Consider the following 26815-nt stretch of genomic DNA (forward strand, 5'->3'; position numbering starts at 1 on the left):
AAATGCTGTCCTAACAGACTGGAAAGTTAAAAAATATGCTTATTTAGTATCTTTTATGAAGATAAAAATATGTAACATATAACTTAGTTTTGAATATGACCAATCTGACAGTATCAGAAGGCAGAGAAATGAAGTGTACCAGGCTTGGTACAGAGCTGATATGTCAGTTCTCCAGGGACAGTTTTGCTCCATACTCACCTCATGGTAATGTGGAGAAATATCTTTGCTATTATGGCTGTAACACTGAGGATGAGCAGTGCTGTGAGACTATATATTGTCCACCCTGTAAAAGAGAGGAGAGGAGAGGAGAGGGGAGGGGAGGGGAGGGGAGGGGCTCTCAGTACATTCATTTACTTACAGTTTTTAAAGTAAGAATATTACACAAAAGAAACAGCCTTGTGATGCTTTATTCAAAATTGTAATTTGACGATCCTTAAACCTTTAAGTATTTTCTGCAAAGACTGGCAGAAACTGTATAACTCTCAGTCAGAACTGGGTTTTCCCATGCAGGACTGCTCCCTATAAATTGAAAGCTGGGAAAATCCAAAGCAAATACAAGTAAAATTATCTAACTAGTATCTAGGAAAGGAATCAAAACTCAAAGTTTAAAAGCAGACTAAACAACATACTAGAATATATGCTACTAGTAGTAACTCAATGTTTGCAAGGAGATGGCCTAGTTTTGTATCAGTAGTTATGTAAGTAATCACTAAGTAGGGGAAGGGGGGTTCCTTTCTAGAGTCTACTGACACAGGTGATCAGTATTTGTGGTCTGCTATTTTATTACCTCACACTGAAGGCTCTTGGTCATTGTATATTTACATTTCAATTTACTTCTGCTTGTACCAGCAGGTCAAGCAAGACTTGACGAACAGCATGACACGTTGTAGTATTTAAACTCTTTAAGAGACTGGGGCTCGAAGGGAGCTGATTTCTACATTGTTAGATCACCTTTTCATTTGGACTTCCGTAATCTTGCAGTGGGAGGCTACAGCTTGTCCAGATGGGAAAAGAGACGACACTAGAATGTAACTCTGACATATTCAGCACACTGAACAGCCCTGCAAGGACCTTGAATTAGAACAACTGAATAAAGGCCAACACCTTCAGAAGTCCTGAAGCTCAAAGGAGCAAAAAACCAGAAGCCTAAGTTCCCTTCCACCCAATGCCCTTTCCTCAAAGCACTGACTGTTCATGACGATTTTAACAGTATTTTCATAACTGCATAAAATCCAAGGGTGCAGTTTCATCTCAGGCTGGTGTGCCCAAGCTAGTTTAACACTAGGCAGCTTAAATGTAGCTGAGGTCACTCAGGCGCTAGCTGGGGCCTAGTGCCAGAATATCCACCCAGAATCCTAGGCATGTTCTGCAACCCGGTTAGTTTGGGTATATAGTACGTGGGTACATGTGCAGTCATGCCCTGACGCTTCAGGTTTGGAATGCAGACAGCTTCAGGACTACAGAACTATTAGAGCGTCCACAGCGTGATCAAGGCCTAGCTTCAATGATACTTTAAAGCAGATGACCAGTGTAGTTTAAAATAGGAGAGACCAATAGTGTTATTCACTAAGAGTTCCATTTCCAGTCCTCAACTATTTATAGCTCAATTTCCTGAATGATGCCTTGAAGGTGAGTTCTAGATACATGACAGTTCTCAGTGGCATCTCTCCTGCACCCATTAACTTGCTTCATCCTTGTCTAGCCCCCTTTGTATTATTGCTGTAGCTTTTGTAACTTGGGATAACTGGGATGCATCCAGCACTCAGGCTCTTCCAGACTCTACAAAAGCTTGCTCTTTTTTCAGCATCTTTTACCAGTTCTATGGTATGCACTGGCCACAGAAGCTGATTCTAGTAAGGAGGCTGCTCTAACTCACATCTTATTCTGATGTGCTTTCATTCTCAAGCACCCACCATCTTGACACTATTTCTAACCAACATGCTGAGAAGTGAGTTTTGAAAAGTAATGTGAGCAGCACAGTTAGTGGTAATTACACTAAATGAAAATTCATCTATTAGTAAGACACACACTGGATCGGATCATCTGGAGGAGGAGGCAAAGGAAATAGTGACTCCAGATTGTGCCTTGGCAGAATCTTTTTTTCTGTTTCCACATTTTCTTGTAATATTACCAGGCATGGCGCTACTAGGATGGCTTGGGCTGGTTGTGATGACATAAAGTATCTTTGACGACCGGGCTGCATTGATGCTGACATTTGCTTGTTCATTTATCTTCTCTGAAAGGGTCTGATTCATTGGAATCTTGTTTTGATGCACATTGTCCTTCACAGCTGAAATCACAAGAATATGGTTACAAATAATTTCTTAACAGGTGTAATTGGACTTTATTTTGTGCTTGTAAACAGATATGCACTACTCTCTGGTTTACTTAGAGAACTCCAATAATCAAATTATGTCAGATGCCAGAAAAAGCCTGTACTTCATCAAGGTGGGGTTCTCCGAATTTTTCTGGAAGCTAACTGTTCATCATAACAGCAGGTACAACTCAAGGACTAAAATGTTTTCTCCTGACAACTTTCGATCTGAGTGGAATAGACTGTTGGAAAGAGCCAAGATGAACCAAGATGCAGATGGACTACTGGGTTTTTTTGGTTTTGTTTCAACTTTGTCATTTTCCAATCTGTTTTGACAGGTGGGTATGCATAGGATTAACTTTCTGAAAATGTAAATGTTGCTATTTATAACATAGGTGGCTGGAGTGTTCCAAATTGAGAAAAATTGTAGTGAAGCTTTTATCCACTAAGCAGTGGCAACAAGGTAGACGAAACACCTGTAGACAAAACAGTTAAAATATTTGCTCTTTTTCTGCCACTTCATAAATCTCCTGTGTGAATTGAATGTTTTAACGGCTCCTTGAAAGGTAGAAACAGCAAAGTTAGCCTCTTACCTCTATATCTGATAGCAAATCCCTGGGCTTGATTGATTTCATCTGAGAAAAAGTATAAAATTACAAAATCCAAAGAGATGTTAAAAGTGTGGGGAGGCCGATTCTTGCCATTAAAACGAGCTAGAACGTCATAGGTATAGCCATCCAGCAATTCCACCATATCTGTAGCATCTTTGATTTCAAAAAGGGCAAAGCTGAAGTGGATTCGAGATGCTCCTGGAACTTGTATGGTCCAGTAACAGACTTTGCCTGTGCCGTAAGTGTCGGGAAAATCTGGAGAATAGATCACAGCTGTAGCAGAAGTGTAATTCCCTCCACAAGCACCAATAAGGGCTGTGGAAAGAAGAGAGGGAGAAACATGAAAAAAAGAAAAAGAAAAAAAAAAAAAAAAAAGAGGTTATACATTCATTATGCTCCTCTTTAGCACTCTGTAGATTCCAATACTCAAATGTGATTTGAAGGTGCAGACCTGCCACCCCAGCAGGATGCACTTTCTCTCGGATTGGTGTTCTTTTATCTTCCGCAGCACTGGGAGCACAGCTATTATGTTGCATTTGCTTGGGTTATGCTCATTTTCTCTCATTACTCTGAGAAGACCTATCAATTTGGAATACTGCAGCTATCCCTTGCCCTTGTATGTAACCACGTACCCTTCCCCACATCCCTGCAGGAACTCGATGAAAGCTAAGTCACTGATTCAGACACTTCTCCATCCCTATCAGGCAAGCAGACAAGTGGATTACTGACTGTAACTCTCAGTGTTGTTACTGAAATTCCTTCACAGCATTAGCAAATTGAAAAAACAAATCTTCACAGAATAGCTGAGGTTGGAAGGGACCCCTGGAAATTGTCTGGCCCAATCCCCCCGCTCAAAGCAGGAGACATTGTCTAGCTATGTTTTGAGTCTCCAGGGATGGAGACTCCAAGGTGTCTCTGGGCAACCTGTTCTAGTCTCAGCCTTGCCATAAAAAAAGGTTTTTTTAGTGGATTTCAATTTGTGCTTGTTGCCTCTTGTGTGTTCACTAGATAACACTGAGGAGAGTCTGGCTTCATCTTTACACCCACCCATCAGTTATTTATGCAAATTGAAAAAGTGTGTGTGTGTGTGTGTGTGTGTGTCCCGAGCCTTCTTTACTCAAGGCTAAACAACCCAAGCTGTATGAATGATGCTGTAATCCCTTAATCACCTTTGTAGCATCCTGTCTTTTGATCTTGTTCAATTAATTTTGACCTTACCTTTACTATGTAACTTCAAGATGTTATGAAATCTAAAGAATTAGATTTGCTGCTACCGTTTATATTCAAATATTCAAAATGCCCAGTATATCTTTATATTTCTTGACAACTATCGAGATTCCCAGTGCAAACTTACCAATGAATCCAGAGAGAAACCCAAATGCCAGCCAACCTACTTGATGTGTATCTATATATACACCTATATAATTTTAAAAATGTACTGTACATAGGTATGTATGCATATATATGTATTTTTATAAATCCCCTAACTACACAATATTACGTATATATAATATTACAATGTATTTCATGACAAAATGTTTGGATGAGAATTATTACTCCCCCATACCATAGGTGAAGGACTGAAGAATCAAAGTAGAATTATTTTCTCTGAAAGTTTAATTAAAGCCCTGTAATAAAGGCCTGTGAGAATGGAAATAAAGGAAGTGAAGTGTCTCAGTTTTCACAGGCCTCTGGGAAGGAGCTTTAATAAACACAAATCAAAAGGAAAGCTGGGGGAACAAGAACAAGAAGTAGCATACGTCTGCCAGAAAAATCCCGTGAAAACATTTCTCTTTTTCTGGAACAAGGCCTGATCATAGCCTGAGCAAACCTCACACTTCAGCACTGTACTACGAAAGACCTTATAAAGGAACTGAGATACGAAAGAAAAATAGAAAGAATGTGAAAGACCCCACAGAGGTACTAAGGCCCATACAGGAATTTGTGTTTTTCACTTACTCCATGCTAACAGAGCTGGTGATTGAATCGAATAGATAGAATTGTTTGAATAGATAGAATAGATTGGATAGAATTGAAATTTGTCATTGATATCAAATTTCCTCTTTGCAAATGGCTTACAGGTATTGTTACATTTGGCTGTCCTGTTTGTAATTACTAAATCACAAGATGTTATTCAAACCAGCAATGCTAACTAAGAATGCAAATGATTAGTGGTCCACAGGTGCACAACAAAATACAGCATGGCCCCATATGGAATGGAAATGCTTTCCCTCTCTCATTTCCTTCTACAGCTGGCAGTGTTCTGTGTTGTGTGTCTGAATGTCACAGCTTTAGGCCATGATAGTAGCACATAAGCACATGCAGTTAACGGGGAGGGCCGGGGTGGTGTGTGTGTGTACAGGCATCAGGGCGAAGGTTCTGGGGATACAACGTAATTTGGAGAAGAGGAATGAGGTGAGCAGGTGTTGCTCATCAGCAAAAGAAAATAGGTGGCAGTTGCTAGGATGACTCTCTTATCTGGCCATAGCTCTCTCCCTTGCTGTTTATCAGAAAAGACAGCGCAGGGTAACATCTTGCTGAGCCCTCAGTCATTCCAGCAAAAGAAAGCTACAAAGGAAGCCTTTACCCATCAAGGATTTGGGAGGCCAAGAGCAGAAGGAAACAGAGGATGTGGCAGTGTGAAGCTCCATGCTATCTCAACATTGAAAGCAACATGCAACTCCGATGCTTCTTTTCATATCTTGGGGAGAATTTGGAACTGAGCAGAGTGACTAATTCTTTTCTCAACTGAAATGTCTTTCTGTCTCACTAGCTGGGAACCAGACTTTTAGAGTAAGGAGATGGGAAGTTCGGTTGTGTGTTCAGAAGGCGGAAAATGATGCGGCTTTTAGTTCCAGGAATTTTATAACTTGACTTAAAAGGTAGCTTCTACATCAGTGGCAAGTGAGATCTGAGAAGTAATCATGTATTGATGCATACTGTGAACTTTCCAGTACTCCTGGCTATACTGGGAGCCTGTACTGCAGCCAAACTGGGTACTCATACCATCAACCTGTGAACTTACACAGCTGGTGCTGGTATGTATACTGAAAAGAAGAGTAGAAAGGAGGATTTCTATGTATAAGAAATTCTGAAATCAGTTATGGTCATAACAGCAACCTTGTTTGTACTTTTGCAGCACACTCCTCTGTCTCAGTTCTACTACACTGCTTTGTGTTAACCAGGTTATAGCAAGTCTCATCTGGTTTAATAAAAAAACCCAAGTTAGTGTAGATTGAAAGTTTATTTGCAGTGCCTCACTTAACAATATATCTACTCTCTGCTAAGATAATTTCTGAAGGAGTCTTTCTGTGACATGCTGTTTGTGACAGCTGAGATAGTAGCATTTGTGGGGAAGTAAGACACAATCTCTGGAGCATGAGTCAGTTGCCTGAGCTCTTAGAAGAGCTATTTCACATTATTAAGGGATGTGAATTTTATGCAGAAAGGGAAAGCAGCTTTATTTTATACTGAATTTAGGTGTTCTGCTGTTTTGTGTGCAACAGTTCTCATTGCATTTAAACCCTTTTCCCTAATTTGCTGAACATTTGAGGCCTCTCCTTTGGGAAAAACTGAGCCTGTTTCAATACTTACTGTCAAAAAGAATGACTCTGCCATCCCCACCGCAAGGCTGAGTATGGTCTCCAAAGCAAACACTGTTGCATTCCGTACTGGCTGCCTCCCCGTATCTCCAGTAATCAGGATTATTTCCACAGAAACAAGCATAACCTGATTCCATGCCTGCAAACTTTGACAACAAAGATACATACGGAAGGGAGGGATAATATTTAAAGAAGTGACAGCAGGAGGTTATATGAGCAAGAAAGGTGGCAACAGAATATGTGTGTTTTGGAGAAGTATGATTAGTCAGCGATCAGAGGCCCCACCACAAACAGTTTTTGTTTGAGCTGTCAGGATGCTACTTAAGAACTAGGGAGAAAGATGGAATAGAGGGCATTTAGGGCACCCTATCACTCATAAATCCAGTAAGCAAGCATACTCTCTCCTGGCATCTTGGCATTATTATAGAATCATAGAACAGTTCCGGTTGGAAGAGACCTTCAAGATCATCAAGTCCAACCTTTGTCCTAGCTCTACCAACACCACTAAACCATGTCCCTAAGTACAACATCTACCCGTCTTAAACACCTTCAGGGATGGTGATTCCACCACCTCCCCGGGCAGCCTGTTCCAATGCCTGACAACCCTTTCAGTAAAGAAATTCTTCCTAATATCCAGCCTGAACCTCCCCTGGTGCAGCTTAAGGCCATTTCCCCTTGCTGTATCGCTTGTTACTAAGGAGAATAGACCAACCTCCGCCTCGTACAACCTCCTTTCAGGTAGTTGCAGAGAGCGATAAGGTCTCCCCTCAGCCTTCTCTTCTCCGGGATAAACAGCCCCAGATCCCTCAGCTGTTCCTTGTACAAGACATGCTCCAAATCCTTTACTAGCTTGGTAGCCCACCTCTGTACCCTCTCCAGCACCTATTAATTGGTTGTTGCCCAGATTGCCCTGGATGCAGAGAGAGGGCTAGGTCCCCTGCAGTGGGAGTGAGACCTTAGAGCTCCTAAAGGAGCTCTAGGCATATTGCCATCTTTTGTCTTCGAAAACATTTTGTAAATGTATGTCAAAGAAATCACCTTAAATTGTTGACTTCGGCAGGAACTGATGCATGTTTGGATAGTAAGTTTGTTGGAGGTCTCGCTGGTGCCAGTCAAAGGTGGTGGCTCTCCATGGTCCTTGTAACACCCTAGATTTCCTGGCACTGGCAAGAATAACAGACAACAGTTATTCTAAATGTGTGCCTGGAAACACCGAAGCCATAGACCAGTTTATGCACTACCTGGTTACTAAGCAGCTCTCTGTATGTTCTCATCTTGATTTCACAGCATGGGAAATGTTACTCTATGCTAGATCCTTGTCATATTTTCCAAACATGCCCCAGGATAAATGACAGGTGGTGAAATAGCATTGTATCTTCTTAGCAATATACCTGCAATACTCTGTAGTTGGTTTTTGTAAGCTGCAGGAATATCATAGGATGGTTTGCGTTGGAAGGGACCTTAAAGATCATCCAGTTCAAGCCCCCTGCCATGGGCACGAGCACCTTCCACTAAACCAGGCTGCCCAAAGCCCCATCCAGCCTGGCCTTGAACACTTCCAGGGAGCGGCATCCACAGCTTCTCTGGGCAGCTGTGCCAGTGTCTCACCACCCTGACAGTAATTTCTTCCTAGTATCTAATCTAAACCAACTTTCTTTCAGTTCAAAACCGTGACCCCCCCATTCTACCACTACCCTCTCTGATCAAGAGTCCCTCCCCACCTCTCCTGTAGCCCCCTTTAAGCACTGAAGGCTGCTCTAAGGTCTCCCCGGAGCCTTCTCTTCTCCAGGCTGAACAACCCCAACTCTCCCAGCCTGTCCTCACAGGGGAGCTGCTCCAGCCTCCTGAGCAGCTCCACAACCCTCCTCTGGACCCGCACAAGCAGCACTGCAGGTGGGGTCTCACCAGAGCAGAGCAGAGAGGGAGGATCCCCTGCCTCAACCTGCTGCTCACGCTGCTTTTGATGTAGCCCAGGATGCGATTGGCTTTCTGGGCTGCCAGCACATTGCTGGCTTGTATGGAGTTTTTCATCCACCAGCACCCCGAAGTCCTTCTCTGCAGGGCTGCTCTCCATCCCTTCATCCCCCAGCCTTTATTTGTATTCAGGATCGCCCCAACCCAGAGGTTTAATATAGACAAGATAAATATCTGGTTCATTTCTCCTGATAGCGACAATTTAAAAAAAAAAAAGGCATTAAGTGGGTTCAGAACTTTTGTGGGGTTTTTTCACTATGATCATGTATATTCTAAGAAAATAAACAGTGTGATTTCTGTCTGATCTTCAAAACAATGACATTCTCGAAGTCTTCTAAACAGGGTATTTGAGGAAGGGAAACCTAACTGTTTTAGGATGAAGTCTGACAAGTTTTATGGGATGGGGAATTTCCTATTATTTACAACTCGAATTCTGGTATGAATTCAAAAATATAATATTTTATAGTAAGTACAAAGAGATTCCAAATAAAGAAATATTACTTTTTAAAAGAAATATCTATTTATACTGTATTAATACAACATTTCACTATGGGAGGTCAGAAAGGGTTTTCCCTCTGCAGTGCATAATTTGTCCTCTGTTTCGGTTTTGCACTTTTCATTAAAGCACTGGAATTTAGCCATGACTACTAGAGACGATGTGGGGTACAATAATAGTGCTGTGCTAATGGTAAAAATTACCCCTTGCCTACTTGTCCTATCTGCTCACATACTTGGAATTAAATCTGTTACCAGCTCTGTGGTAAGATACTGTTTATTCCTGTGCCAGACTGACAAGGATTAATTTTTTTGTCCACCTAACCTCCACAGCTCTGTATAATATGTGATGCAGTCAGAGAACTGTGTGAGAGTTTTACGTATTCAGTCATTTGTTATTTCAGCACCCAGTAAACACTGAACACTCTTTTGGTAACATCTTCCGGCACAGCTCTGTTTCAGGTTTTTGACTTACCAATAGGTTTTTTTTTTTTGGGGGGGGGGGGGGGGGGGCAGGGGGGGATGCTGGGTTTGGGATTTTGTCGCATCTGACGCCTGATAGCATGTGGATTAGCTGTTTTGGGGCTCCCTTTGAATTAGCCATCTCTTGTACAGGTGACCCTTTTCTGTATCAGATAACCTGTGTGTTAGTAAACTGCTTCTATATTATTGTACTTTCACATAAATAAAACAGGAATGCAATAATGCTTTTTGTACTGAGCAGTCTTGTAAAATAGTCCTGAAAGTATCTCTTCCTTGGATTCTTATATATGTTCATGTGCAGCAGCCATTGAAATAATGCTTTGAATTCAGAACTTCTATTTGTTTAATTCTGACACAGATAGTCTCATCCCTATTCTTTTGGAATATTATATACCAAGCTTGTAAATTGATGTCAGCTTACTGTTAAAATCTGAATCATTCTGACATCTGGAACGGTTATAATAGGTCTATCTGAGAACTTGCTCCTAGATTTAGGCTATTGAGGAAGAGGGTTAGCAAATCTATTAGTGACCAGCAAATATACTGGCGTGTATATGATCATACTCTTAAGGATGATTATAGTATTATAAAGAACTAATGAAGTTGGGAAGAAAATTCAAGTATGTATATTTTTTGAATAATTAGATAATGTTGCTTCAAATATTGTTCATACAGTAATTTTGTTTTCTAAGAATGATACAATTTTAATTATAAATGGTTGCATGGGTTATGGCTTTGATACAACATGCGTGTAAGTACTGAGACTTCAAGTTACAGCCTGATTTAATATATCTTTGGAAATCCCCATTTGCAGCCCCACCCCAGCTGAGTATAGCTGGGCAGATAACTCTCAAGAGAGCTAGTTTTTCGTACAGTGCACGATTGCACTGCCCTGAAAAAGCTTCCTAGTTAAACAATGTAGCTCATTTTCCTAGGAGACCTGGTAATTAAGTGCGACAGCAAGCCTTGCTTTCTTTTACCTTTTGGGAGCAGAAGTTGTTATTTCCTTTGAATTGCAACCTAAGGTCATTAACAAAAAGACCAAAAAAAGTCAGGAATAGCTGCAACATTGCAAACATTGCAAACAAACCATCTAAAGCATTCAGTTCTGAATTCTCCATGTGAGATGCATATGTTCTCTCAGGACTCAGCGCTGCCTTCTTGCCTTTTATTTTGTTTATGTCCATTCCAGTCTGCTTAGCAGACAAGCCATTAAGAAGAGGAGAGGAGAGGAAAAAAAGGAAAGACTAAGCTCCTACTGGGCTAACTACCACTGCCTTCTGTGATTACGCCCATCCATCCTCATCTAACATTGCTAAATTCTGTAAAGCGTGTTTACACATGCAGAACGCCAGAACACATTTCTGAATGAAACATTTAGTGCTACGTATAAATATTAGTGAACCAGACACATGATTTAATCATGTGAAATCATCATCATAATGAAAAATTCTTAACTGTATATTCTCAATTATTGTTACAGTTAATCATCACATGCAAATCTCACTAGGCAATCAAGACGCTTCAAGTTGTTGGCATTGTAGTTCTATTATGTGGGTATAGTTTATAGTTAAATTATGCTCGAGATACTTGTCTTTTCTAGTAGTAAATACAATTATGGAAAACAAACTTATATAAGACATTTTTTTTTACTTCTTTAAAAATTTCAAATAGAGTTGCTTTACACTATTACTTTCTTGCTCCATCACAGAACTCACATTCTGTATTGTGCACTTCACAATTTGGTTTTGATGGTCCTATGATTTCGCATCATGCTTACTGAAAACAGAAAATCCAGTAAAGAATAAAAGTATTTTTTGACTTACGCAGCTTCATAAACCATGAGGTTTGTATTAAGACTTGGATGGGCTTGCAATGTACAGTTTGTTCTAAACTGCTGCAATTCCTTTTCCTAGTATCCAGTTTCAGTGCAATGCTTGAAGCAGCTGCTACTGGTCAAAAGGACATTTTGTAAATGTAAGTCTGGATTATCTGTGCAAGTAAGTGTCCAAGTTTAAATCCTCTGCTCCCCACCACAGAGAAAATGAGTGAGGCTGGTTTTAAAAGGATCCTTTGTGTAGAACAAATGGAGTGGAGAGAATTTGCCTTTCAGCTTTTTTACTGGTGCCATATCCAGAGAATTTGTTAACATCTGTGGTCTTTAAAGAAAATGCAAATTCTTTCATTTTAGACCAAGATACATTTCTTAATTAGGAGGGTCATGTTTCCTAAATAGGACCTGGTATATTAGAAAAATAAGAGTAAAATGTCCTCTGAACAATGAGTATCAGAGTGTTGAATGATTTTGTGTTATTTAAATTAGACTCTTTAATCTGTATTTAAGTCTAGGCAGAAGTCACCCAACTTAAGGTCACACTTACGTATTTGTTTGCCTAGCTTGAAGATGTGAATCACTTGCTCATGTTTATAAAAAAAACCAAAACATAGCACCACAAACAAAAAACTGTGGACAAAGTAAAAAATCACTTTAGATCCGTTTTTCTTTCTTTGGTTTTGTTTTCTTCACTGCAAGTAAGAAATGTACTTCTTCCAATCGAAAGCATGCCTACGTAAGGACAACTGCTCTGATGCTTAAGCACACACATAATTTATCTCTTAGAAATAGAGAGTACTTGCACAGAAGAAGTTAGGAAAGCAAATAAAGGCATTAATGATTAGACTTAATAAAATATGTAGTTATGGTTGCTTGTTAACATGCAAAACTGGAAATCTCTTTTGAACATTTAGACATATTTTAAAGAACGTCATTCCTAGGAGTTTATTCTGGAGCATTCAGGAATGAAAAGTTTGGAACACATCGACATGAACCATGACAAAACCTCCACATTTTGGACAAGGTAAATAATATAATACATTTAAAACATTAAGTACCGGAAGGAAGCTTCAGGTGAACAGCTTGTGAATTATCTGCTAAAAAAAATCAAAGTCCAGTTTGCGGTTTCACGGCAATGCTAAGTATACACACCTGCAAAGAACACAGTTTTAGCCTAGGGCTCCCATATACCAAACAAATAGCCACCTTTCCCCTCTGTCCTCTCATACTGTCTTTATTTCTTCCAAGCAATTTTGTGTATGATGTGTTATACACATTAAACTAATGCCATCCATTTTACAAGCTAATTACAAGTGATGTACACATACGTACCTTGTAAAATAATTCATTAATAATTTCCTATTCATTTTTGACCTCCAGATTTTAATAAATGAATGATATATTTCTATGGATGCAAAAAGCTAGCAGTACTTCATATGTTTTGAGTGATTCTCTGTCTCGTATTACTTGTAAATAATACAATCCAGTAATTCTGAGATGAGATGAAAAGGATAGCAATGGAAGAAGGATTCAGTAAGCTTGTCATTAAAACTCTAGAGACCAGAGTAAAATATTGCTTAGTCTGCAAATGAAAATAAGCTGATTGGCCTTATCCTAGTTTCTGTTTGAAAATCACTACCGTACAACAACATACAACTACTGTTGTACAACTGCCAATCTCTGTTCAACAGAGATGCAGGCCTACAAAAACTGCATGGTGCTCTTACTTCGGCAAGATGGAATCTCACAGTATTTCCAATATATTCCATCCTCATGCTCTGCAATGTAGCACCACGGGCTGACATCTCCATCAGGGTTCCTGAAAGAGAAAAATAGTGAGAGTGAGTGAAAAATCATCAAATATTTTCAAAAACCACATAAAAATAGATCTTATTAAGCTTCAGTGTCATCACCACTTTTGCTCTAATACTAATTGAATATTCAACCTATTGGATTTATATACCAAGAAAAATGCAAAAGTGGTCAGGAAGTTCAGATAACTTTGGTTATTATAGTGCACAGCAAGCATAAAATGCTAGTAATGTTTAAAACATAACTTCTTTATTCTTTAAGTCTAAAAGGTGCAGACCTATTTCTGGACAGTACTGAGAGAGGAAGATTTTCAGCGCCACATCCTGCGTACAGGTTCCTTAGACTCCTAAACTTGATTTTTGCCTTGGTACAAAACAGTCCAAACCCCAACTTTATGTATGTATGATGACAAAAACATTTATCCAATAAAGTCCTCTGGGAAAGGCTGAGGTCTCTTCTTCCTCTTCAGTAAAGCTGAATAGATCTGTTCCAGTCATTCCTTATGCACCCATGATTATCCTTTGCTGTTGTGTAGCATCATTTACAAATGCATACCTAACTAGTCATTAGGTTATTTAAAGCTTTTTCTATGTACACTTTGAAAAACTATTCACATTGAAAAGACCAATTTAAGAGAATGAATTGTTATTTTCGACAGTAAGGTTGAAATATGACCTTTTCTTGTAACAAGGGCCAACTGTACTCTTTTTATCATGTACTTTGGCATGAATTCTATTAATGAGAATCCCCTACACTGAAGTGTCAGTTCAGCTGCACATTGTCATTTGGGCATATTAACAACTCTTTGTGGGAGATCAAATTTTAGAACTGCTGGGGATGGTTTTTGGTCAAATAACAGAATGCTGAAGACAATTACTGAGTTAAGTTCAATTCAGCTGACTAAAATGCTGCTAGTTAGGCTTTCAAATAGACCAGTAAAAGTAGTGGACAAGGAAAGCCCAAGACTAGTGTGCCAGGAATTTAGGTGTAACGGCAGAGCTTCCAGTGGTTAAAGAAAGTAGAAGACTAAAATCAAGCAAAGCTTGTACTCGAAATAACACAATTTTCCTTGTTTTCACAGTTACAGGAAATTCAGCATTTATACCTGCATGACAGAAATCAGATGTCCGTAACTGAATCATGGCAATGGCACTCCACATATACATGCCTTAAAATGCAAGGAAATTGTAGAGAAATGTGATGAATGTTTTTAGAAATCTTTGCCTTGAACCTCAAAAGTGCATACAGTTAGAAAACAATTTAGTGTCTTTCAAAAATCTCCAAAAACTTCAGTCAGCATAATCTTGTTGTGGCTGAAATGAGGTTTAGTGGAACATTTTGAGGCATTTCCATCTTAACAGGGTATCTTGCAGTAAACAAAGTATTCCAAGTAAGGACCACCCATGAAGAGATAACACGCTTCTGATTAATGCTTTAAGTGCAAAATTAGATTTATTCAAATGTTATCCCTAAAATTGAGCCTCAAAGTAATGTATTATGCCTTAAAAAAGCCTTGTGAGACATATTGCCCCAGAGAAGGAAAGATCAACTTGTCCATTGTCAACAAGCAAACCAATGGCAGAGAAAGAGCTAAAACAGCGCTATGTTCACACACAAGGCCTTGACAAGATTTACATGCTAAAGATATTCTCTAACACTCTTAAAACAATGACTTTCCAAGCTTTTTTTTTCAACAGAATGTGAAGTTAAAAAACATCCATTAGTTAGGATCATCGTTCCATACACCTGTGAGAATATTCCTGGGCCAAGTGATACAGCATAAGGAAGGAAATGGCTAACCTTGCAGTCAAACTCCATCTCAAAGAGGATAATCTAACACCTAGCAGATTAAGGTTAAAAAGTTGTATCTGGTAATCAAGTAATTTCTCAGGCTTATGTACCAGATTATAGGCTTCCTGCTTCTTGTAATACTTACCAAATTCTCATTTGCTAAGTAAAGTGAAACTCTAGTAAGGATTACTTGAATACCCGGATAAACATTCAGCTTGTTATGCACATTTGTGCATAGCTTGTACATGTTTTGCTTTGTACTAACCTAAGTACTAGCCAGACATGACTGCCAAAAGTAAGACCCTGCAAATACAGTCTACCTAGGATATTGCCACACAACAACAATCAAAATTACTTTCTTGATTCTGCTATTTGTATCAGAGACAAATCAGTGGCCACTATTCTTTTTAGAGCTCCCTGTTAGTATGCCTACTGAGACACAGCTTTCTACATGTCATGAAACTTGTTATGTATTTGGTGGTGTTGGGCTGAGAGAGGCTATGAAGTTGGTGTGAAATGTCTTTAATGAGAAGACAGTCAGTCCTTCCAGTGCTCACATGCTGATCTGATACTAGACAGCTTGATGGGTTTATTTGGTTTCCAGACCATTTTCTAAAGAGAATGCCCAACTTCTCTTGTAGAAACAAGAGTTTCTCTTGTAGGTGGTGTATTTTAATTTTCTCCTGTGAGATGCTGAACTGATTCAAAAGAGAGTCAATTCAGAACTTGGCAATAATGCTTTCTCCTTCTATGGCTGAAAACAGAGTCCACTGGTGCAACACACTGGACAGTGTTATTTTGAAGCACTGCTGCAATCACTGGAAAAGATCCTGAGTAAGTCTTTTTCTTCCTTGTCCTTCACCAATGTTCTTCAATGATAAATATCCTCCTGAGTCATCAAATATTCTGGGAATGCCACTGACTTCTTTCATCAATGTGCTCATCTGTCTGCTGCATGTCATAAGACCTCTTTTCTGTGCTTTCTTACTCTCCATTAACTGACTGTCTCTGTCATATTTTCTTGAATGTCTATTTCTGATTAAATATGGAAAAGATCAGGAACCAAGACTCTACATTTGTGACATAGCAATTGTGCTGAACTCCTGCATAATCCTTTTGCCTCATTTATCCTGATTTATACTGCTTACAGTGAAAAGATTTCAACATGAAGGTGGCAAGTGTCTAGGCTCTACCCTAGAAAGCCTATAACCTGCTAAGTAAAAGCATCTTCCAGGAGAACTGAGGTGTGGTTTGAACCTTCTCACAAAGGAGACATTACAGCTTTTCTTGCTATGCCCCACGTAACTCAGTTCTCAATCTCTTGGTTTAAACATCTCTGTCCCCATTACCCAGGGAGTAACAGACACCACCCAACTTCATACGGATCCTAGGTGAGCTGATGATTATCACTGTTTAAGGAATGTATCTATCAGGTTATTCCCTATCTATTTCCATAGCAAGTATAGATAGGCATAAAAACTTAGCTGATCAGTCCTGCAAAGGCAGAAGTGTATGTAACTTCCTGATGCACAACATCAGGAAGTTAAATGTTGCAGGCTGAAAAGAGCCTGCGGAGCCTAAATTTCTCTGCACTTAGATTCTTACTTGGCTCCTAAACTCTGAAGTTCTTATTTAAGTTTCATTCTGAGTTCTACCCATAGTTATGGAGGACTTCTCTAGAAGGCAAGGAAATGAAAGTGGATTTGCCATGGTTTAAGCTGGTATTGTAACCACTGACAGTTGAGCTTCTGAATTCAAATAACAACTCTAAGTCACTGAACAGCTTATGCTCACTGAGAATTTTTAGTGACCACATAACTTTCATTAGCACTAAACTTGGAAACATAAGTATGTAACAGAACCAGGCTTGTGGGTGAGGGTAAAAACCGTAATGTTCCAGAGACTCCTACAGACATTCACTAGTGCTTCTGTACTTCTGACTTGGATCAATTTTTTTATTATCTCCACCTTTTCATTTAAGTAATCTCTAGTCTTTCTCTGTCATGTCAAATTATAGACTGGATCTATGACATGGACTTTGGGTGAGAGCTAAGCTGAAAAAGTTATTCTACTAATGGTACTTGTAGATCTAGAGTACCAATTACAGGGTAAAACAAAACCTGCTAGATATCCATGGTTCTGACATTCCTCACTGTATGACAGGAAATTTCCTTATTTTCTGTCAAGTGGTTAAAATAACACCGGGTATACAGGCAATGTTAGTAGCAATGAGATATTTCTTACCTGCAGTAGTTATGCTCTCCAAGCCCTCCCTCCCCATTGGGATATTTCAAAGTATTATAAGGATGCTCAAAGGTCTCATTCCAAAAAAGACAAGGTTTCCCTGCATATTGGGAGGTCTGGTTTTGAGTGCCACGATAGTCAGCCCCATTTGCTGTATAACATTCTGGGAAGAAACGGAAATGGAAAAAGAGAAAGAATGTATGTAGGTTTAGTGTTTGGTTGTTCTTCCCTCACCCGCCACCCCAGCCCCAAAAGCGCATGTTTCCTTTCACTAACATGTTTCCTGCATTGTTTAGGCAACTAAAGATGCTGTCTGGGATTTTCTTTCAGAGTCAAACATCTATTGAAGAGATTATGATTTCACTACTTTACTAAACAATGTATAAGACGGTTAGATCTGAAGAGTGGTTAATAAAATTAACATGCTTTTTCTGAATAAGCGTACTACATTTTTTACTGTTTTCCCTGTGTTTTACTCATTAGGATGAATCTGTAATTTGTTAATTTTCAAAAAATGAAATCAGATGTTATCAGTCTGCCACTTATCAGCATGCTACCCAAAATATCATGCCAGTTTAACTGAAGTTGTGAATATCTGTACTTTCTAAAGTCAAAGATTTTGTAGGCACAGATCTTGCAAACATTTACATCCCAATTTCGAAAAATTCTTAGGCACTTTTTTTTCTGGCTTGAATTCCCTCAGAAAGGGACCTCCTTTGGTGAGGTATAATCATGATACTATGATTTGCTACTAAAGCATTTATGCTTCCAGATTAAAACTTACAGGTCAGTATTCTTCTGCCTCGCTCATATTTTCTCCCATTTATGTTTGTTTTCCTAGCTTCCTAATACTCAGCGAGTTAGAAATCAAAGCAGGGAATGATTTCTCTAGTCATTGAATACACTATCCCCTTCTCAGCTGAACTACAAATCTCATGCTGCCTGGCTTTGCTGTGTCGTATTAATGACAACTTCTGATTCAATACATATATATATATGCATGAACAATTTTACCTTTACTAAAAATACAAAACATTTTTTATTAAATTATGCACTGTGAGGGTGACATAGCATAGGAAGGTGTGGAATCTCCATCCTTGGAGTTATTCAAAAGCCATCTGGACATGTCCTGGGCAACCTGCTTTAGGTGACCACGCTTGAGCAGAGGGATTGAACAAGATGACCTCTGGAGGTCACGTCCAACCTCAACCATTCTGTGATTCAGTGATCATCTTCCAGAAATAATCATTATAATTAATGTACCATAAATAAGTCCATCCTGTTTATAATTAATACTTGGTAACATTTATCACCCATGCATTTATTTAAAAATAGTATTAAAATACAACAGTCCATGACAGAATTAAAACTGCTGTATTACACTGCTGTAAACATTTCTTTGTACTGAAGAACATTACTGGGGAAAGTCACAAACGCTTCCTACTAACTGCAGCTGCACGACCTCCTGTTTTATCCCATAGTATTCTCTGTAGAAACCATGTAACATCTGCAGAGATGTTCTACTGCCCTGAGGGAAAGGGAGAGTGCTCTGGAGCATGCTGATCTCAGGTGTCCCTCGTGACATGTACCTTACAAAACAAGGCTAGAAAGACCTGTGTGGCTGCAGCTGGAAGAGTAAAAAAAACCCACTCCCAATTTAATCCTGATATTAACAGTACAAACATTCTTGCATTTAGAAATACTGTGGGAGAAAGGAAAATGTATTATTAAAACCATGCCTTTGAAATAAGTTTAGTCTGGGTTCACAAATATCAGAATGGTGCAATTATAACGATTATTTCACATTTTTATTACACAGTAGATGAAAGCTGATGTTTTTGTACCTTCACTGCGCATTTTCATGCCTAGGCACGTTAGGGTTTCTATGAGATGGAATTTGTTGCTGAAGGCACACGGAAGAGGTGTCTGCACAGCCATGCATGTATACTGCTATCATCCATGGACAGAAAGGTGTCTAATTTAACAAAAACAAGCTTCAAGTCAATACTCCTCCTTACTGTAATTTACCTGATTGGCTTAGCCATGCAGGTGAGCTACATAAATGTACTTGAAAATGCAAATCTGAGTTTCCAGTATTCAGGCCACCACAGATATTTGCATAAACATATGAAAAAAGCCCACTTTAAAGTCACCACAGTGTTGCAACTCTCTTCAATACCTCTCTTGCGTTGCAGTTAATGTAAAAATTTTTCTATGTCATAGCTGAAAAATATAAGCTGATGAATTTGGCAGAAAAGAGAGGAAAACAATCAAACTGGATAAACAAAATAAGGTACAGTATAAAGCAGTTGTGAGAAGTGATAAACACATCCAGAAAAGATGTCTACTTCAGCTTAGTGCTATTGCTTTTTTTGCGTCTCACTTCCAAACAGAGAAGCAGTATGTACTAACATCTACTCAGAAATGCAAGGAATGCTACAATACCTGAATGTAATCTGGCACACAGACTAAACTGAAGTTAACATCAGTTTGGTTTAGGATCTGCTAAGACTGGCCCATGCTTTAACTTGCAGTAGCAACTGCCTTTCATTTTCATGTCAGCTTTTTTTTTTTTTCTTTAAAAATAGATTTTCTTCAAACTTCATTACAGTAGTACTTTAAGGACACTGCACAAAAGGAAGAGCCAGAGCTCTCTTAATTCCTCTCAGCTGTAGTCTTTTGTTCCTAAGACAATACGTATCTTTAACAGTGCTTCCTCTGTTCTTTTGAACTACCAAGATATTTGGGAAAAATGTGCCAGCTGGGTTGTAGTGAAACACCCCTAGCTTTGTTAGCATCTAGATGTGGAAGGAGGCGGCAGTGAGATGCCACATAAAAGCATTGATTATCCCAGAAAAACTGAAATGAAAACTTTAAGTTATGGAATTCAGCAGCGGTTATCAAAATAAATACATATCTTTTTGTGGTACAGGGAATTTGCTAGGACATTTTCATTTTGTTAATTATTAATAATAATTTTGCCATAGCATTGGAGTGCAAACTTTTCAAGTAAATACTGGCGTTTAAAAATCAGGTCCTCAGTCCTACATTCTTTTACCTTGAACAATCAGCTTTGATATCTGCTGAGATACATTTTGTAAAGTTCTCTATAAAATTCCTAGTAACATGGATACAGATCTTTCAGCATATTGAATATCTTGGTATTAAGCAACTGAATTCTTCTATTTATCACACATAGGGATTTCACCATATTTTGCTGCACAACAGATGAGACACTACCTTAGCAATCTCACTATGAAATTTATATACCCCATATTTTGAAGGTGCAAAGTGAATGTTCCATCTGCAGATAGACCACTGTCCTCTCAATTTCAAATCCATAGGCCACACTTTAAAGACAAAAGTCCTAAGAGATTCTGGAGAAGAGGAGATTAGACGCTCTGTCCTTCTTTTGGTTTTGCACCACTGGTGCAGTAATACTGTGAAAAGATGAGCTTAAAAAAGGTCAGTCAGATTTGTCTGCACAGAACTAATTCAGAAGAGGTCATCTAAATAAAAGAGTCAGAAAATAGTGGACTGAACACTTGGTAAAACTCTTGGGCTTACTCAAATGACCTGATTTCTCTTTGGTAGATTATGATAATGTAGAAGGGAGGGGGAAAAAAATAAACCAACCAACAACAACCACCTCTCCTTTACAGTTCTGGCACCCACTGAATCCAACTGCTTTACATTGGTTGATACTTCCACGTTACTTTAGGCTATGAAGCCCTTCACCTGGAATCTAACTAACATCAGAACAGTGACTCCAGGAAATTCATACCAGTTCCATGAATTTGAGCAAGCCTTATTCCTTAAGGTTTTGTAAGACTACAGCATACTACCACCGAACTTGCACTGTATCGAAGTCCTCTCTGAGTGGCAAAGACAGTAAGGGAAGAACAGGCACTTTGTGGAGGCTAAAGCTGACAGTTTCCTAGAAGGCATCAGTGTGCCACTGTGCTTGACAGATTTGTCACGTGGTTTCTGTTCATGCACCCAAGGCTCAGTTTAAACTATCCTGTCAACCATGAACCTGTATTAAATCACTGGGGTTTTAGACAGGACACAGAGAAAGCTGCGACCATTCAAATATTGAAGTCTTCAACCTCCTTGTATTTCTAATATCTTAGTCAGCTGGGTTTCAGACATAGTCTGAAGTAGAGACTTGTGTCAAATCCATGATTAAAATCAATGTCTGTGATGATTTTACTCTATTAACTGCCTAATGACCCTGCTGCTTTACTGTTGCATGAGGATGTCTGCAAACAGAATTAATCAGAGATAGAACCATTGCAGTGGTTCTAGTCATGAAAAGTTGGAAAGTTCGAACAGGTCCTGTTCAGAACAATGCTTATGAGCCTTAGTGAGAAAACACGGACAGCAGTGTGCTGTCAGGGCAGTTTTGTTTTCAACACATCAGGTCTCACGGTTGACAGAAAAATAACTCTGTTTTTTAAATGAATACTGAGACTAGATAAGCACATATTGAGTGGCAACTGCTAGAAAGAAAAAGCAGAAAATAAGCTTGGGGATGGTTGTCCACTGTGAGTGAATGCTCAGTGTGTGATACAGGTTCACAATTAGTTTTATTAGAGCCAGATCAACATTTGGAAGATCAAACAGCAGCTGTAGTAGAAATTCTTTCCATCTGTCTCGGTTTCTTCTTCGATGTAGGGACCTTACAATGATCATTTATGCCTTTGTTACTTTGGGACTGTATGGCTGCCTGCACTCCACATGGGCGCCACTTTAAGATCATCTGAAAAATTAAGGTAGTGCAGAATGTAACAGCCTGACTTTTTTACTGAATGAAGCACTGATGATAAAACACTGACATTTCAGCGTCTGCATTGGCTTCCAATGATTTTCTAAGATGGACTTCCAAATACTGGTCCAAATCTTTTAAGTCCTTAATGGCAATAGGCCCAGTCACCTGAGAAACTCTCATTTCGTGCCACATTATCACAAATAGAAATGATACTAACATTTGCATTTCATTTGCAGTCTTTTCTGTACAAATCAGATGAAAAGCAAAAAAAACAGCTATCTACTTCTCAACACTCTTCCTTTTCTGGCTGATAAACAGGAAATCTTATAAATTTTCTAAACATTCTTCAAAATTCATATTTTCTCAGACATATATTTAGTGACATTACAAATTGCAGACTGAAGAGGTGGAGGTCTCAGGGTGGTTTAAATGACTTCTTAGGGTAGTCTTCTAAGTTTGTGGCATGTACATAGCTTTTGAGACTGAAAATTCAGAATGACAAATGTGTTACTATTTGACTGAAAAAAATAAAGTTACTTGCTTTATTTGCTTGCTTTAAGTTCTGGAAGCTACTTGGAGTGCTGGCTAGTGGCCGGAGAGATTAAAGGTTGTCAACAATTATCAATTAGAAACTAGCCTTCCCTGGCCAGAAGTTATCCTACCAGCTACTGCCCAACAAGAAGCAAGGTTTTCTTTTAAAAATCTGCAGATTAATGAAAGGTAAATTAAAGTGGCTGCTATTTAAATTTTGTGTTTCATTACAGTGCTGTTACAGCCAGAACATTAAATGTTCTGTAAGGCTGCAGCAAGAAATAAAGGTTCCTTGAATTTACATGCTATAACTGCCTGCTCAGTTCTCACTTGTTTTTATTACAGCCTTTCAGAAGATTCAGAAAAATGCTTAAGCGGAATATCCTCTATGAAGCCAAAGGTGCCAGGTCAGATAATGTCTAGGTGTCAGTTGCTTGATGCACGTGCTTGCCTAATGTTCTAAGAAGAGTTTTAAGTTATTTCCATTCTACCTAAACTGTTCTCCTAGCTCTTGCTAGAAATGGCAACTCCTCCTTAAATGAAAGCACTGTATCTAGGTGCAGATGGCAACAGTTACAGGCACTAACCAGATGCTGCAGTCTCTAATTTGATTGAAAGGGTATAATTAGACAGCAGAAACACTTCAATGAGAGAGCAATGCACAGAGGAAAGGACAGAAACCACTTAACTGATGCCAAGATACCCCAGCAGTAAGAGAGGCAGGGGCCCACGGATGGAGGGGGCAGAACACCAAATTACCTTCTTCAGATGAGAACATTTTTGTTTCCATACGGATGCGAATAGGGATTCTATTATCATAGGTTGCCACAACTCTTCATGTGGGAACACTGATTAAAACCAGAAGAAGCTTCAGGAGATCAAAGAGACAAATATGGCTTCTGTGGTCATTATTAAACATATTTTTAGGAGTGCAATGGTTTTCTTTGAAGATGCAGTGATATCGATTGAACCAAAAGCTCATTTGCATACGGTCATATGATTAGTCAGGGGAAAAAAAATCTCATTCCATATTGTGTTATGATGCAAAAAAAACGCTTTTGGGAAGCACAAGGGTGTTTTAGACCTACCCAAGCGAAACATTAGTGCAGTATTTTTACATTTCAATACTTTACTATTCCAATTAATACAAGTATAACAAAAGCCCTTATCAAAACTATCAGGCTTGTGTGCCTATACTGTAACAGTAGAAAATCCCACAACACAACAGTTGTTATGAACTAAAGAAAAAAAAAAACAGGAAAGAATTATCTTTGTTTAAAACCGCAATTTTCAAAATTGCTAGAAAATAACTCCCCATTTGGTAAATCAGCCAGTTAAAATCTGATGTGATACTATAAGGGCGCTTGGTTAGCTGATTATTTCTCCTTTGCAGTATAGGTGCACTCTGCATGTAGTTTAAAGATCACCTCTCTCTCATTCTGCATATCCACATAGACATACAAACATACACACAAAACTTTTTAAAGTCCTCAAATGCAGTAATTTTTGCTGGTCAGAACTAGAGTCCTATTTAGCACTGCTCCAAACCAGAGACTAGCTACAACGAATACTCACCTGACATTTGATCAAACCTTGACTTAAGCATCTGTCTGTCCTGTAAGAATGCACATTCCTGGGAACGTACAGACATAGTGGAGGTCCATACTTGCGTTCCCTGGCAGTGTGCAAGTTATTATATATGTGAACTTGCTATTCTTGTGAAACTTCGGTTACTGACCTTCAATCTAATCACTTTTTAATCTCTTTTCCTTTTTTATTTTTTTTTTTTTAAAAAAAAAAGGTAAATGCTATCTGAATAGCCAGACTCTTTCCGGAATATGTTGGAAGCAGGCAAATGAGGATATGAGCATGAGAAGCAGTTACCATTATTTCTAATGCTTAAAACTACCTTTTTTCTTTTTAATCATACAATACAAACATGCTGTATTAGCCACAGCGTTGCAGCTGCTGGCTAGTCCTCAGCCGCAAGATGCAAACACTTGCTTGTCTTGTGATTCTTTATCGCTGGAAGTAAGAATGCATGATGTGGCCCCATAAGAATTTCTGTTCCTTAATACACCCATTTGTTTTCTTTCTTTGTGAAGTTTTAAAACTGTTGTTCCATTGTCAAGCGTGGCAAACTGAATCCCTTTGGAAATTTTATCAGGATGGGCCATAGCCATTGTGTGGATGGAGGGAGCGGTCAATTGCACAACCATTATGGTGTGATACGACAAAGAATGCAAATTTTGCAGCTGGCAGCATGTAATCCCTGACTCCCTCTCACTTCTTTGGCTCCATCCTGCCTAAATCCATTCACATAACTGGATTTTGAGTTACGCTCTATGCATGTACAAGCATGACATGCTGAAGTGTCTGACTATTTCATTTTCTGTCTGGTTAGAAATGCTTTTTCGGGTATTTCCGTGATGATTGCTTAAGGCATATCAAGTAGAACTGCTTCTCTGAATCAGCAAGACATAGGTAGAAAAAGACGACAAGAGATACAAGGTTTCTGAGAGAAGGCTAGAATAGCAGCTCAAAGGAAAGACTCAGCTGGGAAGAAAACGAAGGACATGGTGACCCAGTAATGCTACATGGAAAGAAAACAGAGACAGGAAAAAGACACTAAGAATCATATACATTTCTGATGGGGAAATTAAATGAACATTATAAATATAGAAACTAGAAGTGAGAACTTATTGCACTGAGTATATAAAACAACGTTTGTTCACTGAAACTAACATTTGCCGAAGGCATTTCCATCTCTTTGGCCTTGTAATACAAAACTCATCAAATTTAATGTTAACAGTCCTTTAATGTTAGGCAATCTATTCACTCATCTCTTATTTCTGATTCACTTGAGACATCTGGTATGACTGAAGTTTGGATGCTGCAAATATCAGCGTTTGGATTAACAGAAACTGTTAGACATCACACAGCAAAGCAGAAACATTCTGTGAAAAGTAGCACAGTACTACGTGCAAAACAAATTGTTACTTGCTCTAATTTCTGACAATTTGAGTCATTTTTCATAAGGCAATTCCAGAAGTTAAAGTTCCTCTCCTATCTTAGCAAATGGTGTGATGCAGTCTACATTTTGACTGCATTTTACAATAAACTTATTAAGACACACATTTGATAAAAAAGGAATAGGCATCAAAAACATACCCTATGACAAACTGTCTTACAAAAGAAATACTGATGTTCGCCATTTCAGAATTCTGCTAGCTTCAAGTACAACCTGACCCAGCTGATCTCGTTTTGGTCCTGTGGGATTAAGGATCACGAAGAAGATCCTGAGATATGGTTTGTGCAGACTAGCAACTCTGCAGATTTTGTACGTGCCATACAAATTACAGGTCCTTGTTGAAGTGCAGATTCACACTGTTTCCAGGTTCTTTAGCAGAAGACCCATCAGTGGCAGTGTTTTCTAGACCCATTCTCCCTTGCTACCCGTTCACTCAGAGCCATTACATATTCTTCCCCCCTCCTACACTCCTTGTGCTCAGGCATCTCTGTCCCCTTTAGTGGCCGCCAGTGCACGCAGTTAGAAGTTGGCTAGAGGATGGAAGTGCAGGTGCATAAACAGGCAGAATCCTCTCAATAGCCTATGAACCAAACATTCACACTGGGATATATCACCCACTTGCCGTCATGCAGCCTGCTGTGAGGGACGTGGTCAAACATGGAGTGTCCTGTCTGCGGTTCTGCTCAGAAACCTTACAAGAAGACATTCTTCAACTTAAGCAAAGGAAGAAGTACCAAACATGTCCTAATGGTACTGGGAACAGACTGTCAGACACGGTCTAGCTATGTCCCTGTCTAGGAAGCTCTCTACACGCTTATCTGAAAATACTCTCACATTTTACTCACTTCAGGTAACTTCTGAGAAGTCGTAAAATTTACCTTCTGAGTTCTCTTTCTGTTAAAAGGCTTTTTTTCCCCACGAAAGTCTGTGTAAGTATTTTCCAAGTCTAATCAATTGCATCTACAAAACTTGGTAAGTATGTATCTATTCACGGCAAAAGGAAGTAGAGCAAATTCTGTATTATAAAGAATAACAACTAGAACTCGCAAAATGTATACAGGAGGACCATGCATTTGATGGCTATGACACTGTGATGATCTGGAACAGACACTTCAGATCTCGCAAAGCAGGGCCAACATTTATCCGAGGAGAACCGTGGTACTTGAAATCATCAGTAACAACTGAGATGAGGACAAAAGAATGCAGAAGAATTGTAACTGAAAAAAAATCACACCAACAGGTAGCAAAGCTCCAGGCTTCCCAGATTCCTTGGCTGAATGAGAACCTGAACGTTCAGACGAGTCCGTGCTTGACAGGGAGCA

The 26815-nt window shown here is 39.1% G+C and overlaps 1 protein-coding gene across 1 annotated transcript in view; it reads right to left on the reverse strand.

The window, feature by feature from the left end:
- KREMEN1 (kringle containing transmembrane protein 1) overlaps nt 1-26815 on the reverse strand; it is a 28372-nt gene that overhangs the window by 938 nt on the left and 619 nt on the right. The window contains exons 2-8 of the mRNA XM_086474292.1: nt 17161-17323; nt 13041-13132; nt 7566-7690; nt 6520-6673; nt 2908-3240; nt 2132-2290; nt 199-283 (exon numbers count right to left, since the gene is read on the reverse strand). Coding sequence (XP_086330418.1) covers nt 199-283; nt 2132-2290; nt 2908-3240; nt 6520-6673; nt 7566-7690; nt 13041-13132; nt 17161-17323 — 1111 coding nt within the window. The remainder of the gene's footprint in view (nt 1-198; nt 284-2131; nt 2291-2907; nt 3241-6519; nt 6674-7565; nt 7691-13040; nt 13133-17160; nt 17324-26815) is intronic.

The sequence above is a fragment of the Leptosomus discolor genome, chromosome 16 (genome assembly GCF_034619465.1).
Source record: "Leptosomus discolor isolate bLepDis1 chromosome 16, bLepDis1.hap2, whole genome shotgun sequence".
In the NCBI taxonomy this organism is placed as follows: Eukaryota; Metazoa; Chordata; class Aves; order Leptosomiformes; family Leptosomidae; genus Leptosomus; species Leptosomus discolor.